Source organism: Lonchura striata, chromosome 5, assembly GCF_050655825.1.
Source record: "Lonchura striata isolate lonStrDom1 chromosome 5, ASM5065582v1, whole genome shotgun sequence".
NCBI lineage: Eukaryota > Metazoa > Chordata > Aves > Passeriformes > Estrildidae > Lonchura > Lonchura striata.
Window position 1 is genome coordinate 27642688 of NC_140707.1, and position 23940 is coordinate 27666627.

The 23940-nt window shown below is 39.0% G+C and overlaps 1 protein-coding gene across 3 annotated transcripts in view; it reads left to right on the forward strand.

Annotated features, from left to right (window-relative positions):
• Positions 1–23940, forward strand: part of MOB2 (MOB kinase activator 2) — a 109617-nt gene that overhangs the window by 32667 nt on the left and 53010 nt on the right. The window contains exon 1 of one of the 3 annotated variants that reach the window (XM_085580161.1): positions 377–22781. The exons of the other annotated variants lie outside the window; for them this stretch is intronic. Coding sequence (XP_085436287.1) covers positions 22744–22781 — 38 coding nt within the window. The 5' untranslated portion in view covers positions 377–22743. Of the gene's footprint in view, positions 1–376; positions 22782–23940 lie in introns of those variants that run through there. 3 annotated transcript variants of the gene reach the window in all.

The following is a 23940-nucleotide window of genomic DNA, read 5'->3' on the forward strand; positions in this document are numbered from 1 at the left end:
GCTGCGGGGCTTCTTTTAAGTAAAGGGGCCAACCAGGATGTTAAGTGAACAACTAAGGATGTGCTCCACAGAAGCCCTGTGTGAAATGAAAGGTCATTCGGATTTGGAGTTTGTGTAGCTTAGAGAACAGGAAGAATAAAATATGGAGTGAAATTTAAAACAAACACCTCTTGCAACATACAGATTCAAAGGATACCGTGCAGCAGCACGACAGACCCTGTCCTCCTCGGCTGCTGAGTAATGCCTCGTTGTTTTTCTCCGATAGGATGAGTGCTGAGAATCGAAAGCGAGCCCAGGCTGTGGGTTGCGGTGAGGGACAGGACGGTCCCCGCCTTTCCGGAGCCGGGGAGCTGCGGGCAGCCGGCTCCCTCTGCAGCTCCGGGAGCAGCGCCTGCTCCGCTGGGCTGCAGGGATGCGCTCCCCTCTGGAGTGGCATGCTTCAATTTCCTCTGGGCTCAGGGGCCCTGCAGTCAGGCAGTTCAAACTCTTAGTGTTCCAAGCAAAGGTATAGTTCAGCCAGATGTTATTTTGTTGCTAAAAGCGCTGCGCTTTCAGTTTTGGTACAGTATTTCAGTCCTTAAGGTATTCAGATTTTCAGATTGTTCTGAATGTCTAAATGCTCAAAGTGGAGCAACTGATCAAAAATAGAAACTTGCTAAGTTTGTATCAGAGAAAGTAATGTGATTACTGTTAGTAGCTAATTACTGGTTATGGTCGTTTTACAAATTCCAAGTATTAAATGAATATGGATATATGTTCTTTAAGTATCTTGGGTTTGCTACACAAAAGAACATCTCATTACATTATTGAATGACTGCTGTACTGTAGATGACAAAGGAAAAATTTAATTTTTTTTTTATAGGGCTGTTTCTGAATGCCTCACTTTCTGTGATTTTTAATGTTCTTATCTGTTTGTGCTTACATTGCTAAAAACATGAGCCGTGTCTGCAATGCTTTAATGCAGCAGCTCTGATTTCTGAGCCTGGGTGTGCTGGTATCACAGTGTGTAAACTTAGAAATCTCTTGGACATCTTTGTAGCCCTCCTGGGGAAGAACCAGCAAGAAAAAGCCCACAGTAAAACAGAACCCTGGATATTGTAAAGGCTTGCAGGAAGAAGTAAAAACAAGGTACATATATGTTGCAGGAAAAATCGACTAAAGGTTGCTACAGTTTTCCCATGCAGGCTCTTTCAGCAGAGGGCAGTACCAGCTCTGTGTGCTTCCATGACTTGGGACTGCAAAATCGCAAGCAGCAGGATGTGGAGGCACCAAGCTGGTCTTCAGCACAAGCTTTCAGCTGAGTAAGTTTCTAATAGTAGCTGGAGGGGGACTGTGAATAGATTTGGGAACACCTGTGTAAAATTACAGTCAATGCAGTATTGCAAGGTAAGTTCTGTTAGCCACTTATCCATTCCTGCTGGCAGGGTTGGTTTATTCTTTGTTTGTCAGCTCCTTATCCAGGTGAATCTATCTGTGATTCCCTGTTCTCCTACTTGCAAAGAGAGTAAATCCAAGGCACAGGAACCAGCAAAGTGATAGCAAGATTTGTTCTGGACAATTTCTGGCACTATCAGCTGCTTCAGTGCAGGATGACTATTGCATTGCCACAAAATAAAACCAGCTTCTCAAAGAATCATTCAAATTGGAAAAGAATACAAGATGTTGAGTCCAACCTTAGACTGAACACCACCATACCAACTAAACCACAGCACTAAGTGCCGTGTCCAGTCATTTCTTGAACAGCCCTAGGGATGTGGTGATTCCACCACTTCCACCACTTGCAGCCCATTTCAATGCTCAGTCCTTTCAGTGAAGAATTTCTTCCTGATGTGCAATGAGAACCTCTCCTGGCACAGCTTGAGGCTATTTGCAGTTGCCCTATCACTTGTTTCCTGGGAAAAGAGACCAATCCCTCTCCTTGCTGCAATCTCCTTTCAGGTCCTTTAGAGAGCAGCAAGATCCCCCCTGAGCCTCCTTTTCTGCAGAGTGAACTACCTAGCTGCTCTCCTGAAGACTTGTGCTTCAGAACCTTCCCCAGCTCCGTTGCCTTCTCTGGACATGCTCCAGCACCTCAGTGTCTTTCTTGCAGTGAGGGGCCCCAGAACTGGACACAGGACTCGAGTTACAGCCATTTATTCTCGTTTTATTGGTAGTCCCCCACTGCTTGTTTTTCTCATGGTGCAGAACCCACTTAAGAGGTTATCTTACTGTGTGATTGATGAAAAATGCCAATGTCAAGCGCGTCACATTAATTGTAAGCTTGAAGTCCTTTTCTCCCAGAAGCCTTCTGAAATATTCTAAGCATCTTCCACAAGGTGGAGCTTTAAGGCTCTGTGGCTGGGGTTTTTTCCCTTGTCTAATAAGCAGAACAATGAATGGAGTTTATGAAATCTTACAAAATAGGTATAAACCAACTGTTTCAACACTTTTCAAGAAAGAGAGTTAAATTTTAGAAAAAGCAACAGACGCAACAGATAGTTTGGACTGTAATATGTCTGAGTCACTGGAATTAATGTTGTGAAAGAGAAAATGAAGGATTAGAAAAAATAGTTCTCATTACTTATTTATTGTTTTGGTATTACTGTTTCTTTGCTTCCAAACTGAGTTGAAAGGTAGGCAGAACTAGATAGAGAAAAGCATTATCAAAATAGTTGCTAACTTTTCATTTGTTGGGAGGAGGCTTTTTATAATTTCAAACAGTTCCTCCTCTTCTTTTAGGAAGAGGAGGAAACTATAGATAAGTTATTCTAATAGATTAAAGAAAGGCAGAAAGCCTGTTTCTTTCTTTTGTACATCTGTCCTTTCAAGAATAAGCTATGTATGCCTGTTCTCTAGAAGAGCACCTTTTTCTTTTTTTTCACTCTGCCTGCCAGAAGTTGCATCTTGCTGAATTCTGGAAAAGTGCTACTGGTATTTCAGGCTGTGTTGCAGTAATCAGTTATCTTGGGTTTCCCATGTTTCTTTGAGTATCTGAACTGTGCTTTACTCTATTGCCATCTTGTTGGAAATCCCCTGCTGCTGATTTTGTTGGAATGGAATTCATCATCTGCTCACTGTGCTGCTGCTGGTAAGGCAATTTTATACATTAACTAGCACTGACATGTGTGGACATGAGCTGATATTGTGCATACAGAAGTTGGGAAGGAGTTTAGCTGAAGAAGGGAAAGGAGGACTGGATGGAGGGGGTAGCAACAGAGAGGGAGAAAATCAAAATCACAAGTGTCTTTCCTGTTGGGCTTTTCTATTTCAAGCTAGCCTTTTCTGATGATAACAGATGTTAGCAATGTATTTTTGCCGCATCTCTTTGTATGAAACAAAACTTGAGCATAGGAGAAGTTTACTGAACAAGTGCTGTTTCCCTTTTACCTTTCTTCAGTAAACTCCTATGTTGCCTTCAATGTGTTTAGACCAAGAGTCTTATCTAGTATTTTCTGCAGAATCTATCTTATCCTTCTGTGATTGGCTTGAGTTGCACCTAAAGTTGTGAAACATTTTTTTCAATTTCAATCATGTTGTTTATTTCAAGCTTTGCAGGTTGTGTGTTTGCAAAGAAAATGAGAGAAATTGAGAAAATGAGAAATCTGCTATGCTTTTTTAATCTGTGTTTCAGGAGTCTCCCAAGAGTAGGAGGTAGGACTGGTAAGAACTTCGTACACAGACAGCATATCAGGAATCCACTTTCTCTAACATTACTACAGCCCCATCTGATGATCCTCTCCAGTTTTAGGCACAGAAAATAGCATATGGCAAATGCACTAAAAGGCAAGTGTGCTTTATGCCAAATGAGTTAAGAGCCTCTCTGGACAGACTGGGTGTACCTGATTTCTAGACTTCATGTAGACTGGTGGCAGAGCCAGTCTATAATGTTTCTGCATCTTGCTGGATCTGTGGAAGAGCCAAATTTTTAAGCTTCAGTTTTCCTCAGATGCTATCACAGTCTTGACACACTGAAAACTGTCTAATTTTTTTTTTTCCACTGGGTTCCTCTTTTTTCTTCTCCTAGGTATAATTTTCATTTCTTATATTCAAGTATTGGTTTGATGCCTGCTGAGTGGGTATAGCTGCTGGTAGGGAAGATGTGGGGACTGTTTTGGCAGTTTGAAGAGCCCTTCTCTGTAATATAATAATTTCTGAGCCACAACCTCAGACATCTGACTTGCAAAGAAATGAAGTAATATGAGTAGGGTGGTGGAGTGAGCTTGAAATCATGGAGCTGTTTTTTACCCCTAGATGTTACTTGACATGTTGTATGGGCAGGAATTCTTCCTGTTTTCTCCTGCTGCTTCTGCCAGTGTAGTTTGTCTAGTTTCCAAGGATTTTAAGTACTCCACCCATCCTCTTTATCAGCAATAGCAGAAAATACCTTTCTTTTCTGAAAACCATAGCAGTATCAATCACTTAAAATACTGTAGATGCAAGCTTTTGCATAATCCATAGTTTTGTAAAAATGAGTGATCCCATAGCAGTCAGTTCTAAATGCCAGTGGCTGTCTATCGAGTTGGAGAAAGGATTATTCATTTCCCATTCAAATAAATGGTGATTTTGACAGGGAGTGCCAGGGCAAATTGAGTTAATAAAGCCAAGGATATTGAGAGTATATTTACTAGGGGTAAATACTTAATTTTTTTATAAATTACACAGGCCAATGCTCTATTGACAAAACCACACCAAGCTGACAGTTCAGAGGCATTCCTGTGTTGGTAACAGGATACAGTTGTCTCAGAGCAAAGATTTTCCTAGCACTTATTAGCCAAAAGATCATAGTTGCTTTAGTAAAAAAAACCTTTGGTATGAAGCTATTGAAATAGCAACCTAAGGCAGAGAATAAATCTGGAAAAGGGACCAAGTGTAGCCTAACCCTTGGAGAATGGCATAGGCAGTTGGTGACTATTTAAATGGATTCTCTTATGGTCCATTTTCAGTGTAAGTCCTATTTTCAGTGAAAGAATGTGAAAGAAATGCTGTGTAGCCATTTATTTAGCTTATAATCAGTGTGAGAAATCCCTCTGCAGCTTACAAAGAGAGAAGGGTGATAGTGGAAAATATCATTACTGGGAAGATAGATGCTATAATAAAATTGCCTGTGGTTTCAGCATCTCCTTTTTTCAAGTTTACTAGTCCATAGGGTTTGTGTCTCATCTTCTGTATGATTATCTTGCATTATTTTCATGACATACGTAGACCTAGATGCTCATAAAATTGAGACATCAGAAATATGAACTGTAGCCTTTTGTTCCTGCTCTTTTTGTAGTCTATTGGAGTTTTTCCTGTTGAGTTCCATGATGCTGAGATGCAAGGAGAATGGTCATTGTATGCTAAATGCTACACTGATCTTAACTTTAAAAACAGATTTGAAAACAGGGATGTGGCTATAATGCTTAATTTCCAAGGCAGAAACTTCTTATTTCCTAATATCTTGCCAAAAATAGTCAGTGCAGAAATTATTTGTCCATTTACTTGCCCCTAGGGCTGTTAGCTGTAGCTGCTGGACCAGGCATGTGGACTTCTCATCCTGCTTTAAAAGCCACAAAATGTAGAATTTAAAAGCTAAAACAGTTGTCATCTCCATTAATCACAGTGTGTTCATTTGTATTTGTTAATTTGCTCTGTGGGTGTATCCTGGTGGATGACTGTCAGTCCAGGTGTCTGGGCAGTCACTGGCTTCTCTGCTTTCCCTCAGTCACTTAGCTCCCTTGGTCTTCTCTGGGTATTTAAATTCTGTATGTTTTTTCTAGGTTTTCTTTAAAGCATTACTAGTTGTATGTGTTTTAGAAGGATTTTTTTTTCATTCCACACTCTGCTATAAAGTTTTCTAGACACATGCTGGCTAGAGAGTCAGCTAGGGAAAGGTTGGTATGAAAGATCACGCCAACGGTGTCATCAGATGACATGGCTTCAGATCAGAGGCCAAAGGTTACACTGCACTTGCTGGATTTTGTTCCACTCTGTGAACCACCCTCACAAATCCAGCTTTTGTCCCAGTGTCTGGTTTATGAACTTCAATAAAGAGAATCCATCTTCCCAGCTAAGGGATGGGAGCCACTTGGATGGCTCCATGATCATTGGATCATACTGGGAGTGGTTTGCTGTGTCCTCTTATTTTGCATTGACTCTACAGCTGATGGCCTTAATTTTCTATGATTTTAGCACCTTGTCCATTCCACTTGTGTTTTATGTGACTCATCTTAAGGTTTGTGGGTGCTTAGTAACTAATTTCAGTTTTAAATATCATAATTTCTAGGTCAGATTTTAAGTTGATGTAATTAGGTGGTAGCCAACCATTGATTGTGGATGTATATATTGAATCAAATAATTTCTGATGAAGCTGCACCTTTTTTAATCTGTTGAGGAACTTAAGGGAAGAGATAAAGGAGGAACTTAAAACCAGTTCATCAGCTACACCTATTACACAGTGGATGATTGTAAATCACACAGCAGATATTTCATAACAACAGATTAATCTCAGTGAGATGATCCTAAATGTTTGTGGGAGGACCTGTGGATATTATCATGCAGTTAGTATATTATCCTAACAAGCAAATAGATCACACCCCTTAAATGAAAGGAGTTATCTGAAAAGGATTTGAACTATTCTGAGATTGCATAGAAATTTTTTATGCATGTCTCTGAAAAATATTGTTTTCTAATAATGTATAAATTAGAAGTATAAAAACATAGTGTATGTGATAAAAATCTATCCAGAGTATCTCAGACAGCTTATTTATAGGATTTTGTTTTCAAAGTGTCCTATAAAGGAGTGGTAAATTTTCTTCAAGATAGTTTTTGTATATTTTTTTTATTTTCTGGTCAAAATGAGACTAAAGAAACATCTCATAGGCAGTATCATGACATGCAAATGATGAAAGCAATAGAAGGACATAGCTGGCTTCCAAAATCAGTGGTAAAGAACAAGACTTAGACTTAAAAATGCTATTGCCAGTGTGATAGTGGCACAGCAGTGCCTCTACACTGTGTTGCTTTTCCCCCACCAATAAGATACATTTTTGTATTGAGCTTCAAATGACAAAGACATGTTCTGCCACCACTTCAGTGTTCTGTTCTTTTGCTTTTAGGCACTGGATTTTTAAAGTCCTGTCTGAAACTGAGATATTTTTTGTGCTGTGGCAGTTGATCTGTAACTTCTCCTTTGCTACTACCCCTGTTGGGTATTACTGAAGTTCTACAATTTGTTCTTTCTCTTGCAGTTCATTTCCTAAAGTAATCTCTCTAGCCAAGAGCTACATTAGAGCCCTTCTGACAGCTCCAGTCTTTAAATGAGGAACTGGCTCTGCTTGCTGCATTTGATTTTAGAATAGTTTATGCTCGAATGTATTCTACTATGAAGCATCCAGTTTTATTTTAGATCTAAACCCTCTTGGCTCTTGGAAATAGTGTTTCATTATATATATAAAATAAATCAAGTAATGTCATAACCTTTGATATTAATACAGTCAAAGCAGTCATGACTAGATCTTGCTAAAAATTGGAAAGAAGTTGGAAAGAAGAAGAAAGAATTAAATTTTTAAAAAAATAAAGTTACTTTGGTATAATTTTTAGTTTTTCAGGGGATGTCAGTCATTCTCTGAAGCTTGAACATGAATGTATAATGTTGGTGAGAGAGACACTGTTGGTCTTTGTGGTTACAGAATAATATGGTTCTTTTGTCCCAGAGATAAGGACTAGTGGTCTGGGAGAGTCAGAGTTTGAAAATACTTAATTGTAGGGTGATGATCTGTAATGAAAGTGAGTAATAAACTTGTGTTTCTGTCACGTTTCAGAAAATCTCCTGCAGATGACAGGGATCAACAGGACTCGGACCTATCATCTACCTTTTTCTACTGCATCTGCTTGTCAAAGTAGCATCTGCTTTGTAGTAAAAACTGAGGCTCTGGTTGTCTGTTCAGACCCCTTTCCTTTGCCCTTTTATTGGCTTTCTGCAGCTTTGTAGGGAGTAGATTGTGCAAAGTATGCCCCTGGAAAGCAGAGGCCGTTAAAAGGTTTAAGACAAATTTGTTTGAAGACAAAGAGGGCATTGAGGAAAACTGTGGAGAGGGATTGAAGGGCTTTTGCAGTGCAACAGAGCCTTGTCTGTGCAAGACTCAGCCTGCCTCCGAGTTCCAGCAGGCTGCTGAGAAGCAGGCCAAGAAAAGACTCTCCAAGACCCTGCTCCCTTCATCTGTAGTCTGCCATCTGGACAGAGGATGGCTAGAGGGTTCCTGGAACGTATAGAAAGGAATTTTGAGGGCTGAAAATAAATGCCACTGGAGACAGGAAGTGTCTGAGACTAGGAGGGTTGGAGGAGGGGAGCTGCTCTGGGGGTCACGGTGCTGGTAAGGGTGAGGGGCAGATAAGGAGAGCTGCTGTGCTGCATTAGAAGGTGCACAGCCCTTTCCTTCAAGCCCTGAACATCCCTCCATTCACTGCTTTATATACTCGAGGGCATCTTAACTTGTTTGTTGCAAGTTCAAATCCTAGTTTTGTTCAAATCTGAGTGATTCGAATCTCTTTCCCTTGTAAAGAGGGTCACTTCACTTAAATTTGTAGCCTTTGGCATATTAGGGACTCTGAAATCAGACAGGTTTATAGAAAGATAAAGTGCCAGCCACTCTGAAATTTGTTCTTGACGTTATGAAGCTCTGTGTTGCTTCAGCGTGGTTTTTGGTGGGGTCTGTTGCAGTCAGGTTAGATGACATTATGAGTGAACGATGTTCCCCTGAATTATTTTTCTCATGTAAGAAAGTCAATGTGTGCTACAATATTTTATTCCTTTAGTGTGCTTTAATAAGTTTTATAATACTGGTGAGTAATGTTACTCCTTTCTGAGTTAGGAGGGTGGCACAGCCTTTGTATTCTTCTGAGAATGGAAATATCCACTAATCATATCACACATCTTTTCCTTCTATCAGAGCTGCTTAAACCTCCAAAGAAATCTTAGAGTGAGAATTCTTTGCATCACCTGCTTTGCAGTTTTTTAAGGGCCAGATAACTTAAAACTTTTTAAAGTTTTTAACCAGCCAGATAACTGTGAATGTTTTTTGCTTTGTGTGCTGGCCTCTGAGTATTAAGTGGAAATGACATAAGTTTTTATTTCTCAAGATGTTTCAAAGAATGTGATCGTGGAAGCAGCTCCTTCCTATTACTGAGCTTTTCAGTGCACACAATAAATTACTATCCTTCCTATTACTGAGTTTTTCAATGCACACAATAAACATCTCTTCATGAGATTTCAGGGCCATTATCCTCTAGAGGATGCTCTTAGGAGGCCCAGGCACTGATGCCAGAGAAAGTTACACTCTGTGCTTAAGTGAGCCATTTTCCTTCACATAATACTTCTGAAAAGTGAAACTGAAAAATGAGCATATGCTCAAATATTTACTGTATATCCCATGTGAAGGTGGTGGTACATTTCTTGTAACTGACTTCAGCAGTGAAGTGTGCGTGAAGTGTCAGCGCTCACTGGTGCACTAGAACTGAGCTGTAACTGAAAGTCTTTTCTGGGTAAGAGAGGAAGTTTCCAGAGCAGCTGTTTAATCAGCTACATGTGCTGGCATTCTTCTTTGTGAGATCACTGCAGGTAGTTTATGATTTGATTGAAAATTAATGGGACAATTATAGCATGAGACCTAAGAGAAGAAGATGCAGGTTTGGAATAGGATCATGTCAATGCAGTAACAGTAATTTTCAGGTTCCTCACAGTACTTGTTCAGCATGTAGAAGCCTGTTAAACAAATCTTATTTTAGTCTAGAAATTCTAATTTAAATGTTGATTAATACCTCTGCATTTGAAAACCAGATTAATATTATAAACTTATTGTAATGGAAAAAGTAGATCCTTCCACAGCAATATCTTTACTGCTAGAAGGTTTATCCTAGTATTGTTTCCCTCTAAATTACTCGATATATCATCCCTTAGAGTGTACCAGTAAGGACTGTAATTATTCCAGAGGCTCCACACACAGCCACCATTGGAATCTGTAATTAGGGGAAGTGCAAGCTTTCTGTGCTAAGGGTTATGTTGTTCTCCAGCTGCAGGATGCATTTCCAACTGCATAGCACAGAGTAGAGCTGCAGAGTGTTGCAAAGTGAAATACCAGTTTATAGGTTTAAATGCATCTTGTTCTGGATTAAAAAAAAAAAAAAAGTAGTGGATAGCATGATCTCTGTGCCAGCTCATTACTTTTCATATGATTGTTTGGAGAAGAAAAAAAATCCTGAATTCTTAAATGTCTTAGTATTGAATAGGGGTAAACTGCATTCTTTGCTGAGTTTAAGAGCTGTGTGGCATGTTCTTTTCATTTGCAAACTTTTCCCCAAATGTCATTAGTCCTTCCTTGGAGCAGCAGCTTGCCAGAAAAGGAATTTCAGTAGCTTGTCCATGTTTACACGAGTCATTACTGGTTCTTTGCTGAAATAAAGTATTTTCTGTTATGCATCTATCTCATCTTGTTGTAAATCCTGCTAATTTTTTAGCTTGCTGCTGGACACTTCTGCAGCAATTTTAGAAATGTTATAACCTTTCTTGGGTTGTGGTGCATCTGTCACTGTAGCATAGTGCAGTACAACAGCCTGGATACAGCAGGTCTTTCTTTGGGTATGAGGAAAGAAAACATAAGTGATTTAGTCTAATTTTGAGTCAGGCGAAAAAATTCAACAAAAAAAATTCCTGTCTTCTTAAAAAGCTGGTTGAGTTCATGGCAGTCTTTTTAAACCTTTGCTTCACAAGCAAAAATAAAGACCTTTTAAATTGACACTATCTATAGAGAAGGACAAAACACAGCATAAGGATTGGCATATAATTGTTTCTAATATGCTTAGTCAAAACTTAATACAGTCACTTTTCCTCTTCAAGCACTTGCTGCTCGGCTTTTTTGGGGTTTGTCAAATTTGTCATAGGAGTTTTTGGGGAGCACAAGGATGGAATTAAAAAAAAAATCCTGCAGGTAAGTGGTGGAATTTTATATAAAAATATTAATGCAAGCACACAATCCACATGCTTTCTGTATAGCAAGTTATTACTTTCTGCCTGACCTGTAGTATGGATTTGCTTTATGTTGTCATGAAGTCTCTGCAATAGCAGAGTTACTGGTCCCACAGAAGAGAACTAACTGGGGTTTCTGTGATTGTACCAAAATATGTGAACTGGGAGTGAAAAGGAATGAAAAGATGGCCTTTACAGCAAGCCTGATTCTAAGGTGTGTAAGTGGAAAAACCTTGTAGTATGTGAACTTGAAATTATTTTGGTCAGTAAGTTCATAAAAATGCTGACCTGTGTTAGCAAAAAATCAAGTGTTGCAGTGCTGTTTCCTAAGCCAGGTCATGAGTCCAAAATATCAACTGCTCATTAGGAGATGGGGGAATTGGAAAGGGTAGAAAGAATAAAAGGGTGAGACAAGGAGTCTGGATTTAGTGTGTTTTGCAGGTACCTCCTTAATAATTGATTTGGCACTTTTATCTTCAGAGGTAGAGATAAGGCATCTCTCATGATGATCCTAATTATGTTGATGTATATATTCTTACAGAAGTGCAGTGAATGAGGAAAACAAAATGCTGTTAATAAAAAAACCAAAATGAAATACAATGCTGACAACCTGCAACAAAGCTTTATAAGAACTGTTATGTCTTATAGGAGCAGAACTGGTACTGCTTCATGGAAAACTGAAGAGCCTCGGGTTTTTTACCACTTATCAAGAATAAAGTTTTTCTTCACTTAAAACTTCAAATGGATGCATTTTTAAAGATTAACAGCAGAAATTTTATAATAATATCCTTTTCTAACTTTTGCTGCTCCAAGCTGAGCTTTATCTTATTTTTTATCAATGTAGTGAGGGTTTTTTGTTTCTAAAACAAGCAGATAATCCATTATTGTTCTAGCATGTGGAGAGTCTGGCGATATATATCAATGGACTACAACTTTTCATTGAATTAGCTGTCAGAAGGAAAAAATATGAGTGTTTTTGTGAATTATGGTCTATCCCACATTTTCAAATAAGAAAGGGGGGTTGTATGCAACGATTTTTCTTAATATGTGGAGTATCTGAAGAAAAGAGACGAGAGTTGGAATGAAAGGCGGGTCAAAGCTGGATAAGTCATGCAATGTTAAGTTTGCTTTGTACCATTCTTTATAGGCCCTTTTAATTGTCATATGGGCATGTGAAAACTGAAGCATCTTGTGCTGGTGTTTGATGTGAGAGTTTAATATAAAGGTTAAATACAATCATGGAGTGAGTGTGGCTGCAAATTACAGATAAGGAGAAAGCTGGATGGGTAGGGGAAGAAATGCCAGCTCTGCTGGAGGCAGAAAGAATTCCAGTTATTAGAGGTTTCCTTCTCTCCTCACCTGGAGCTGAACCCAGCAGTTTTTGCTTGGCTTGCTTGTCTGGGCTAGCAGAGCAAATGCCATTGTGAAGATGCCTGTGTGTCCTGCACTGAAACTGTGCCTGTGCAATCTGGGTATGCAGCAGCCTGCAGCCTTTCACTGATGGGTTTTGAAACTTGGCTTGGTTGACATTGCATGCCCAAAATCATGTTAATGTACACCTTTCTGGGTATGGATTGTGCAGTACATATCTAAAATCCAGGGGACAAAATTCCTTATTTATTACCCTAGTCATATCCCTTAAAACGTTGCTCTGATTATATACTTTCTAAAGTTTTGCTTCTTGATCTAGAAGCAACTTTAGGACAATCTGTAATGTGTCTTGGTTTTTTTTGTTTGTTTGGGTTTTTTTTAATAAATTTGTTTTATTTTGTGGGGAGGTGGTTTAATTTTGCTTCTAGACATGATTGTTATAGGTGCTGATTATTCTTTGTTTTTACTTTTATTAAATTATGTGAGTATAGACATACAGCCAGGCATTTTTTTGCTAATTGGTCCTTTGTTTTTTGTTTTCTCAAAGGAAATAAACGAAATTTACTCGGTATAAGCTGATGTTAACATTTCCTGGTAGATAGGTTTGCTCTGTCTCTTTAAGCACCTGACAGAAGATGGTGTCAGCAGGAGGAGGGCATAGTGTGAAAATGGCCCATTATGAGCTACTCAAGCTACTGGATTTTAAACTCTTACTCATCAACTCACTGTACTATTTGACCCTGAGCAATTTAATCCGTTTTTGTCCCATTCCGCTGTCTAAAGCAGGAGAATAGCATTGCAGAGATGTAAATGGCCTGGCTAATGATGTGCTAATTGACCTTTGAAAATTGCATGCTAATTAGCCTAGTTGTTGCTTGCGTCCTGTTCACAGCACTGCAGGCAAGAATGCTCTGATTACTGTAGCCTAGTGACTTTAAGCAAAATTAAATGAACTTGCATTAAAAATCCAAGCAAAATAAGAAGTAAATAACAGCAACAATAAGACATTAGATAAATCTTAGATATTAAAAAATAGCATGTAAGGAAAATCACCCTTCTCAATCTGCTGTACCATCTGATGGGAATAAAAACATTGAGTGGGTTTAATGGTTGACTTTGACTTAATTCTCCTGGATCATGAATGCAAACTAGCAACTTTGTGACTCCAAACAGCAAGCTTTAAACACTCAAAATTTATCTAAAATCCCTGGTGTAATAAGAATTCTATTTTATGTGTGAAGGAATGGCTCAAGCAGGTTCCCAACCTCCTCTTGAAAATAAGATCACAACCTCTGTGACTGTCATATCTGTGTTTTCGCCCACTGCAGGTAATGAGGCTGTGTTCTGGTGGAAATAGATAGATACAACTAGAAATGTTAAAACAGATGACTCTAAGAATTAATTTTAAATCTTGAAAGAAGTAAAAATGGAATGTGTAAAGAAGGGAAGCGTAACAAGAGTGCAGTCTTAATTAGGGTATGTAGGTGGAAGAGATTTTTTTGTGGGGAAAGAGTGGGCTATGAGATGGTGTATCCGTAGTCGTGCTTGAAGGAAGAAAGGGAATTTGATCATTATCATGTTGGCATAAACTGATGATGGTTAAAATCTTCCAGGAACCTTTCATATGAAAGGATGTTAAAAACTGAAAAAACATGGTGGCTTTCAGGAAACTCTAACCTGTCATATAAAGTTTTTTTACTTAATTAATTTGGCATTTAATTTTTAAAATTTTAACTTAGTCATTACTTGCTTTTCAGCCAAAACTAGTTCTCATCTAACCTGGGTCTTCAAGATTACTTGCTCCTCTTAAGTTGTCCTTCATGTAGGTAATATGGTATAGTAAATGGGTAAGAATTCCACTGGCAGCTTGGAAATCCTGCTTTTAGTGTTAAATTACTCCATCTTTTGCCAGGAGAAAGATGTTTCATTCCTAAGATAGGACTGTTTGCTTTGTTCTCCCTGATCATCTGTTGCTACTGAAGAAGTATGTTGCCAGGTCTCTGAAGGCGTTTAAGATCAGCTTTCTAGGCTGAGTGCTTTTATGATCTAACACTGCATACAGGGAAGGGATACATTATGTAAGTAAGGAGTTATGGATTGCTTTGCATTGTAGGTTTTCCCATTGTAAACCCAAGGGACTACGTGTTACTGGAAGTCTGTAAAAGCAGAAGTGTGCCTAGGCAGCAGCTGTGCAAAGTTTGGACAAAATTTAGTGGTGGATGTACAATTTTTTATTGTTTTTTTTTTTTTCCCTTGAGAATCATAGCATATTAAGTAAGAATCTTTGAGGCTTTGTCTACCATATTGCCTTGAGAGCCGAGTTCCACGTTCAGGAAGAATGTTTCGAGAAGGTCTGTGTGTGTGCCCACAGATGAGAGAATGAAGGGCAGTTACTGCGAGCTCAAATGCAGCTTTTCTCATGTAAGAGGTATTTTGAAAGGCAGGAGGCCTAGGCACTGAGGTTTGAATAGAGAGCTGAAGATTTCTGAATTATGTTATTCTTTCATTTGATGTTTGGCTTTGCATTAGTCACATCATCCTACTAAATCCTAGACTCTGTATTTTGACTTCCCAAGGGTTTCCCAAAGTGTTGTTATTGCTGCTTTACACTTTGGGAACAGAGATACCAACGTGGAAGATGCCAACTGGCAGATGTAGCAAAGTTTTCATTCCTGGCCTTAAATTGTTTAAATATCAGGGAGTATTTTATAGCCAGCAGCTCTCTAATCTTGACAGTGCAGTAGAGTTTTACTTCACATTCACTGCCGTGCCTGAGCAAGCACAATGAAAAGGCAGCGTGTGGATGGTGCCCTGTGTTGTCTTATCCTCAGTAATGGGGAAGACAGAAACAGCACTGACTTTCTGATTCTGTTTCCAAGTAGTTTCCTTTTATCTGCTTCACTTTATAGCCATTTCCTCCTGGGTTTTTCCACGGTAATGACTCTAACAATCGCCGACACAGGTTGCAGGGATTGAGGGCTTTTTTCCAGAGTGCTGTTAAAATTTCCAAAAGTGCTATGTAAATGTTAGTTAATGTTCTGATGCCCTCAAATATGAGGTCCAGACTCTGGGGTGAAGTATTCCTGCCTTCCTTTGAAGGATGGATGGCTGGGCTTATGCCTGGGATTTGTCTACAAAGACTTTTTGTTGAACATTTAGAATCTAGCAAAAATGTGAATAACAGCAGCCAAAGTCACATTTGGTAAGGGCTTTGTTAGGATCACCTAAAAAAGCCAGTGTTCAAATGATTTATGTTGCTGCGTTTGCCTGACACACAAAGTATTTTTCACTTAGCACTTCAGAGAAGCTGTTTCATTATGTCCATTAATTTGAAGTACAGAATAATCTACAAAAAAATTATTGTATTTATTTCTTTAGTGACAGTCAATTTGCTTCTCTCTGAAGGTAAAGCATAAAGAATGTCTGACAAGTGGCTCTACAAATGCAGGATGATATGATCAGAATTTATTCCTGATATATTCAAATTTCCACTTTTGTCCTCTTGTTATACCAGTCAGCAACTGATAGATCAGCTTAAAGCTTCTGATTGTAGTTGTTTTCCTGTAATGTATGTGTTGATTTTACACCTTCTTCTTGCTAATTGTTGGTGTCCAATCCCCAGTTCCCACACATAATTCCTTAGGTCAAAGCCAGCCATATTCCATAGGTGCAGAAGTGTTCTTTTGTTGAGATTTGTGCTGCATACTGAAGTGCAGAGAGCTCATCAATGTGCCCCTTACCAGGCAGGCATTTTTGCTTAGTTTTGCAGAGACCCTTCTGAATTAGGAGCTGCAAAAGAGCAACTTACTGACTACCAGATTTGTCCTCATTTACAGCTGTAAATGTTAAATTCCTTGACTAAATAATTTAATTTTTAATACTTGGCAGTAAGAATTTGTATCAGCAGTCTGAACTTGGGATTGAAGTAAATTTCCTTTACCCTCCAGTGAGAGGGGCACACCAGAGTCCTTTCAGTGTGTCCATGCAGTAGCAAGGGTGGTAATGGAAGAGATGAATGAAGCTCTCAGGATACTGGGGAGGATGTGCAAGACCAAGCTCATAATCAAGTTTAAAAGGAGATTCAGAATGAGGGCTTGGTACTTTTAATTTGTTTCAATTTTTAAATATTGCAGTGACTGAGCATATATTGTATATCTGTTGTACTCACCTATATGTGGCATGTGATCTATTTTATAAAACTTACATGTGTGTTATCCAGTTGTATTTCCTGATACCTCTTGTTTTTAATGATTTATTCTGTATTTGACCAAAATTAAAGTCTTTTTTTAGTATTTAAAAGTTATTTAAATATTATTTCTCCTTCCTTTACTTTCTTCAGGGTTCTCTATTAAAAAACTTGTTGGATATGAGGTTTTTATATTGGAATCTGAGTAGTGTTTCATTATTAACAAAACCAATCTAGCTTTAATCTTTTTTAGTTGAAATATTGCTTGTAGCTTTTAGCACCTTAGTGTAAGACCACTTGGCTAAATTTAAAAAAAAAAGGAAAGGATAAAAGGAAAGAAGCCAGTTGTGCCATAGAAAACTTGACTATTTTTCTTTCTGCTGGTTTGGTAGGCTTCAGGGATTTTTATGTGCCTGGTCATGTTTAATTTTAGCTAAAGTTTCTTTCTCAGAAATATCTCTCCTGTTCTCCCTCTGTGGTACTTCCACACTTCTCCTGGATTGTATCATTAGCTAAATTTTGCAGCAGAGACTTTTATACCGACTGGGACTTGTTGGGTGGAGCATGTTGGTAACTCATACAGTTCTTTCCTGTTCTTGGGCTGAGGGGGCAGTGCCTGCTCTAAATTACCTGCTCACTGCTCTTGCCAAGAACATCAGTCTTCTCTTACTATTTTTTATGTTACTTTATGAGCCTTCCTTTGAGATGGACAGAGTTCTAGGGGCTGATCTGAATGGGGGTCTTCATGCTCTACAGCCCTTTGCCAGAGTTCTATAAATACCTGTTGTCCCCGTGCCCATCTGCGTGAATCAGGGCAGCCTTCACCTCCCACTAAAGCATTTCTTTTGCCACAGTAGTTTTGTTAACCCTGTGTAAGGACCTCTCTCTAACACCAAAACTAATTATTGAATTCTGCCCAGCTACTTCTGGTTTTAAAACCTAAAAATCATTTACAGTAAATTGAAGAGAATGCACTTGAGTACCATGAAGTCCAGTAGCAAACTTCACATTACATTAACTCTTTTGGCTGGCCCTTCCAAAGAGCAATGTCTGTGTTCATTTGCTCCAAACCTATCTCCCAGAAGCTGCCCTGAGTGGGGATCAAAGCAGGCAGTGTGCCAGAGATTTGTTTCAGGCAGTTTGGCACACACTGAAAGCTTGGTCTTTCCCGTATTAAGCCATGGGCATATGTCCACTAAGAATGACCAGGCAAAATTTATATAAAGGCCATGTAAATGATGTGTGTGTTTTCCTTTCTTTTTTCCCCCCTTGTCCTCTATCCTCTTGAGACGTTTTGTGTGGGTGTGTATTTTTTTCTAAATTTATAAACTCTGGCTTTTGCCCTGGTCCGGTAGAAACCGCTCACCCACCCTTTTCCGTTTCCAGGCGGATTGCTGTTCTGTTATTACAGTTCTGTAACTTTCTCCAACACTGTCCTCCTTTGCTTATTATAAACAGCTTGCAATAACCCTTTCAGTGCTGCTGTCAGTTTTGCTTTAAATCAGGACTGCCTGTTGTATTCATTATAAAAAACAAACCAAAAATCTTCTCCTAAAAAGCAGATTAAATAATTCTCCCCTGTTACGGCTTTCTCGTTGGTTATAGGAAATACATTACAGCTTTCATTTGTATATTGACCATGGTAGTGTCCCTACACAGGGCTTTTTTCTTTCTTTTCAATACTAAGCCAAAATCTCCAGAGTAATGGGATTTCTTTACAAGTTTGGCAAAGAAATCTCTTCAGCTCTGAAGCTGAGGCAGCACTATCTTCACATGCCAAATGAATCAGAAGAATTTGGGGATAACATTTACATCTAGCTATGTCTTAGAGTCCAATTTCCTGTTCTTCTCTTTTACTTTTCCATTCTCTATGAAATAACAATTGATAGTGATGTGCAAGATCTCTGTTTCCCTAATTATCAGTGTTTTAATTGAGTCTGAATTATATAAGTATTTAGGTAGAAGTAAAGTGAACCTGGCTGACCCACTGCTTGGTGCAGTGTTGCAAGTGTAAAATCAGCCCAGAAAAGCAGCCTTAAATTTGTTTCTTGTAACAGTTTAGTACTTCATTTATTGTCTTGGGAATTAACTTGGACAGTCCTTAAATACAAGTTATGATGCAAGACAGTAGAAAACAAGGTTAAGCATTAAGTTAGTGGGTATTTTCCAAGAGAAAGAGAGTAAATTGCTTCTTCAGTAGTCAAATAGATGAATTCAAATAGATTTTTCAAAAGAGGACAAACAATACGCCTGTAAAGTAATAATAAATATACTGTAGAAGTAACTTTTTAATACTTGTGATAACCTTGGCTTTGGCAAATAGGGTACATATGGGCATTCTGTCTCCTCTTTCCTGATCAGATGCAGAGAACTGAGGTTGCTAGTGAATATTTCTTTTTAGATGTAGAAGGATGTTTCATTCATATGCAAAGCTCCCCTGGATGAATAATTAAGCTCTGAGTGTACTGTAAGTCTGTCCAAGTAGTGGAGGACTGGCTTTTCTCTTCTGTACTCAGCCTTTTACTTAACATGTACATTTCCTTACTAAATGGGAATTTATTTAGTAGGAATTGAAATAGATCTTTTAATGATGTTTTCAAAGCTCAAAGTAGCTGGGACATAGTTGGAAATGGTAAATCATCCATGCTAATTTATGTTATCTAAAGAACTGCTCTTTAAGCCAATGTCCAGAATAACTAGGCCAAATGGTGCTGTTGCAATTCCCCTTGGAAGTGGAGCAGTAATTGGATGAATGTTTAGCCTGTGAACAAAAAAAATCCATGCTAAAGTTTATGGATTCTGCTTGGGAAAGGGAATAAAAGAGAAGTGGTCTGTACAAACACTTTATTTGTCAGAAGGGATCTTAAGGAGACATAAAAATGTTTTCCCTTCTCCAATGTGCCTTCACCAGAGTGAGGATGATTCAGCTTGTGTATGGTCTCTGGAATGTGTACGTGTAGAGAGGGAGGTGAAAAAGATTTCTTTAGGTGCAGCTAATTGAAATTACTGTAGGAGATAATGTCTATAGCACATTGCCTCACTGTGGAGTTGCCTATTCAGCGAGTTTATCATCTTTATGTTGACTGAAAATAAGAGGCTTTTTAATCTCTGTTAACAAAGCACATTTCTCCAGAAGACTTCTCTGAAGCAGGAATTAATTGTTTCTGAAGTGGTTGTGTTGGCAAGTAGGCCTAGCTGTGTTCCTGTGGTAAGTTCTTTTGTCCATGATAGCATTTTGGGATCCCAGCATCGATGTGGCTGACTCTGGCACTGATTGGACAGTTTATATTTAGTTGCTGGTTTCCTATAATAGTTTTCAGATGGAGATGTTAAAGAACACATACCCTTGTGCTGCTGTAATCCTGAAAGAGCATGGGGGAGTGAAGAAAAAAAAACGGAATTGATGTCTTTGTGCAGAAGTAGAGTTTAGAAAAAAACAGCATCTGCTTTCAACAGCAGGGTTCTGAAATTAATATTAAAAATTTACATAGCCAGTGAAAGCAAAATGCTCAGAAAATTAATGTATAAATCACTTAAATATTTGTATCCAGAAAGGCACTTCAAAAAAGCTGTGGGATGGTAACATTCTTCTTCTTCTTCTTCTTATTATTATTATTAGTATTATTATTAAAGTATTATTCTCCAGTTTAGAATAGTCAATTGCTGTAAAGAAATAGTTATCAGATATCACCTCATGACAGCTCCCATGTTCCATATTGCTGGTGCACCTGCAATGCAAATTAGTAAATACCCAAAGAAAGCCCAGTGTCATATATGATTCAGTTACACTGTCAGATGTATCTTTTATTTCCAGTAAAACTGCAGACATACCAGAGCCTGGATTTTACTCTGAGCCTGGATTTAAGGTGACCTCTCTAAACATATTCCAAGAAGAGAACTGAGTGCAAGTTTTCATTTGAGATGGGTTTGCAAAGCATTTAGAAATTATCTTCACATAGCATTTTTGATTTATTAACTTTATTTTTGTATTCTCTAAATTATTAGCCAAATGAATCATCCTAACTTACTTTGATAAGCTTCCAAGACTGTGTCTGTGCTTTACTCAGCACTGGCAGGTAGGTAACTGCCTGCAGGGACCTGACTTTGAGCTGTTTTGTGGCCATAGGGAATACTGAGGGACAGTGGAGCCTTACCATAGCAACTGGAATTATTATCCTCTGGTGCCAGCCATCCATAGGTAGGATCTTTGTAAAGCTGAGAAGAACACGAGGTATCATTCTCTCCCAGAATGTGTATGATAAAAACCGAGCACTGCCACCACTGTGCTTGTAATGTGTTGGACCTATGTGGAGTCCTGGCCACTCCGACTTACTTTGAGGAGGAAGTTCTAAAGCATGCTCTAGTCTGGTTTGACCTGAGCTAGCTTGTGTCATGGTTACACAGCATAATTTAAATTTTTTTCTACCAGCTAGAGCTGGAATCATAGAAAGGTAGGGATTAGAGACACCTGGAGAAGTCACCTAGTCAATCCCCAGCTCTGGAGCAGGATAATCTCAAAGGCCTGCAATAATGCAGACTCTGTAATCTACTCCTGTACTTAAAGCCCAAATACACATACTAAGCAAAATAATCCCAGCCTGCTGTGTTTCTTGCTTCATTCAAATGCCTTTGTGATGGACAGAGCAGGAAGAACATTTTGTTTTCTTTCTCTTTACATTCTTGGAAGGTGTTGTCTTGTTTTTCTCCCTCAGTTTTCGCATCTGTATGACAGATAACCTTCTTGGTGCTCTCTGCACTCCAGCTAATTCTACATCTGCCTTCAACTAGGGTGCCATGGGTTGAGCACAGTGCTCCAGATTAGGCCAGATAGATGCTGAGAATTTCTGTCCTGCAGATGCAGCATGTTTGTGCAACTCAGTCTCATTGCCTTTTATCAGCAGGACCACATTGATTTCTTCAGCCTATAATTCAGTGTAACTCTTTTTCTCTCAACATTTGTGATCTATAGTCCCTATATAGGTATTCTTGATTACACCTAACTATAATCTGAGGCACCTATGAAGAACTAAAGTAATTTGCCTTTTTTAAAAACTGGTTTTCTGTAATTACAAAACTACTTAAAATAAAAATGCAGCTTGACAAGCGTGCTGTCTTTAGACATTTGAGCCATTCAAATATTAATAATGTTTTACTCGGGCCAGAGTTCTATGGGATTGATTGCTTCTGCTTTTCAGGTAGTGAATATTTAATCTTTATATTTGTCTAGTGTGTAGTTTTCCCATTATCCTGAAGCAGTTTCACCTGGGCCACAAGTGATAGTCATTTCAACATCCATGTTTTTCTCATGATTTATAACTTAAATCGCCGTTGATCTGCTCTCAGACTGTAAACGATCAACAGCTACCTGGAGTGATTTTTGCATGGTGTGGTAGACTCAGCAGACATTAAATTGTGCAGCTGTTTGGTTCACAGCTATTAGGGTGAAGAGAAAGGGCAGGAAAACAGCCTCATCAGAGATGCTGCAATGCTGTGATGATTTATGCAGGGCAGCTTGCCCCGCACTGGACTACTAGAGAGTATTTTTCCCTGCAGCATTCGAGCATGACTTTAGATCTGCCTGGTTTTAACCTACTACAAGGAAAATAAGCTTTTTAACTACTAATCATATGTCCCTTTCCACATGTGTAATTTCTAACTTGTTACTGGGGGGAGGAAAAAAAACCCAAAACAAAAAAGGCTGAGTATTTGTTATCTAGGGCTTCTTGTTTAGCTGCCTTGTGCTCTGAGGGAGTGCTTGAGTAATAGTTGCAGCAGGGCTGGTGAGCGGAAGGGAATAGATCTCAAGCTGTTTTCAGGCTATGCAGAAGAAGAGCAGCTCACTGATCAACTACAGCTTTCTACAGAATTTATTCTTCCACGCGCAGGGAGAGCTTTAGGTACTTTATCAAAAACTCCTCTGAGCTTTTGCTGCTTTTCCTTAGTGGGCTCCCAAGATTTTGTGAGAGGTGCTTTGGGGAGATTTTACACCTCCAGACTCCTGTTTGGCTGCAGGCAGTTTCCTCTGGGCTTCCTGCTCAGTGGCTCTGGTGGTGGTTTCCCATTGTTCCCCACTGATGACTCAGAGAAACAGGAAAGAGATCCCCTGGTGAACAAAAAGTGCAACCACCAAACAGGTGCCTGTATTCTGGTGTTGCAGAGGACAAACCACCTCATTCTGGACTTTTTCCTAAGATTCTTATCTGCAAGTATGAGACTCAGGAGGAATGGGTCATACACGCTGAACGGGTAAGAAAGAGCCTGCATCCTCTTTTGAAACTTCATCACTAAAACCACGTGAAAACAGAAGCCTTTCTTTTCGTCTCTAGTGACCTGGTGCATGAAATAATGGCCATGTCTTTTGTCTCAAAAAGAACAGAGGATCACAGCATAGGAAATGTGCAGCTTATTTAGCTTTGTTTTCTTCTGCATCTTGTTAGGTTTGCTGTTATAGTGTTTGCATTTCGTGGGGACAGGTTAGAGTTGTCCATATGTTCAGATGAGGTGGATCTGCTCAGTAAAGCCATGAAACATTAGGAACTTGGTGATTCCTGAAGAAGTGCCTGTGATAACTATTCTAAGTATTTTCCTGCTTTTGGCAGAAAAAAGAGCTAAACTCATTAAATGTGAAGTTCCCTGACACAGAATACAAATTACTTTAAATTTCACCAGTCTAAAAAATTAGTTTAAGTTTTTACTAGTTGAAACTACTACTCTGAGTTGCTTACTAGCTTTGTGGTTTTAAAAATACTGATTTTATTTCTCTCCTATTCTTGTTACATCTTCTCAGTAATAGAAAATATACCATAACTGCAAAGATGATAATTAACTAAATATTCCTTGTTCCAGGAATTTTATAAAAATTGAAAAGAGAATTTGCAGGTGATTGTATTTTCTTAAATAATTGTTTGATTTTTACTAAAGCAGATTCTTGTGTGTCTTCATGTGATGCAAGTTTTATTTCTGAGCACAGCTTTTAGCTGGTTGAAGAGGACTCGTACTTGCACTGTGCAGTGGTAACTGTTTGCTTGCAGCTGACAGGTGATTTGGCAAATGAAGAAAGTTGTTAGTCTTGGAGTGTCACTTTTCTTAGCTGCCTTTAACCCTCTGTTATGAGTAAGTGCTGCATGGTGCAGCTGCCTTAGTGCTGCACTCCTGAAAGCCCAGATGTGTTTTGGATGTGCCTCAGAGTACAGGTGTGCAGACTAACCCCACGGTGCCTTAAAATCATGGTCCATGCTGCAGCTGAGTGGCAATCTCTGTACAGGAGAGGCAGATCCCAGCCCAGATGGATTGGGAATACTTTGGCTATGTGTTCAGCTGGCCTGCACTGGTTTTTGCCTGCACTGTTTTGTCCAATGCAGCTTAGAGGATCTTTTGCTTTGCCAAAATACGTTTACGCTTGATT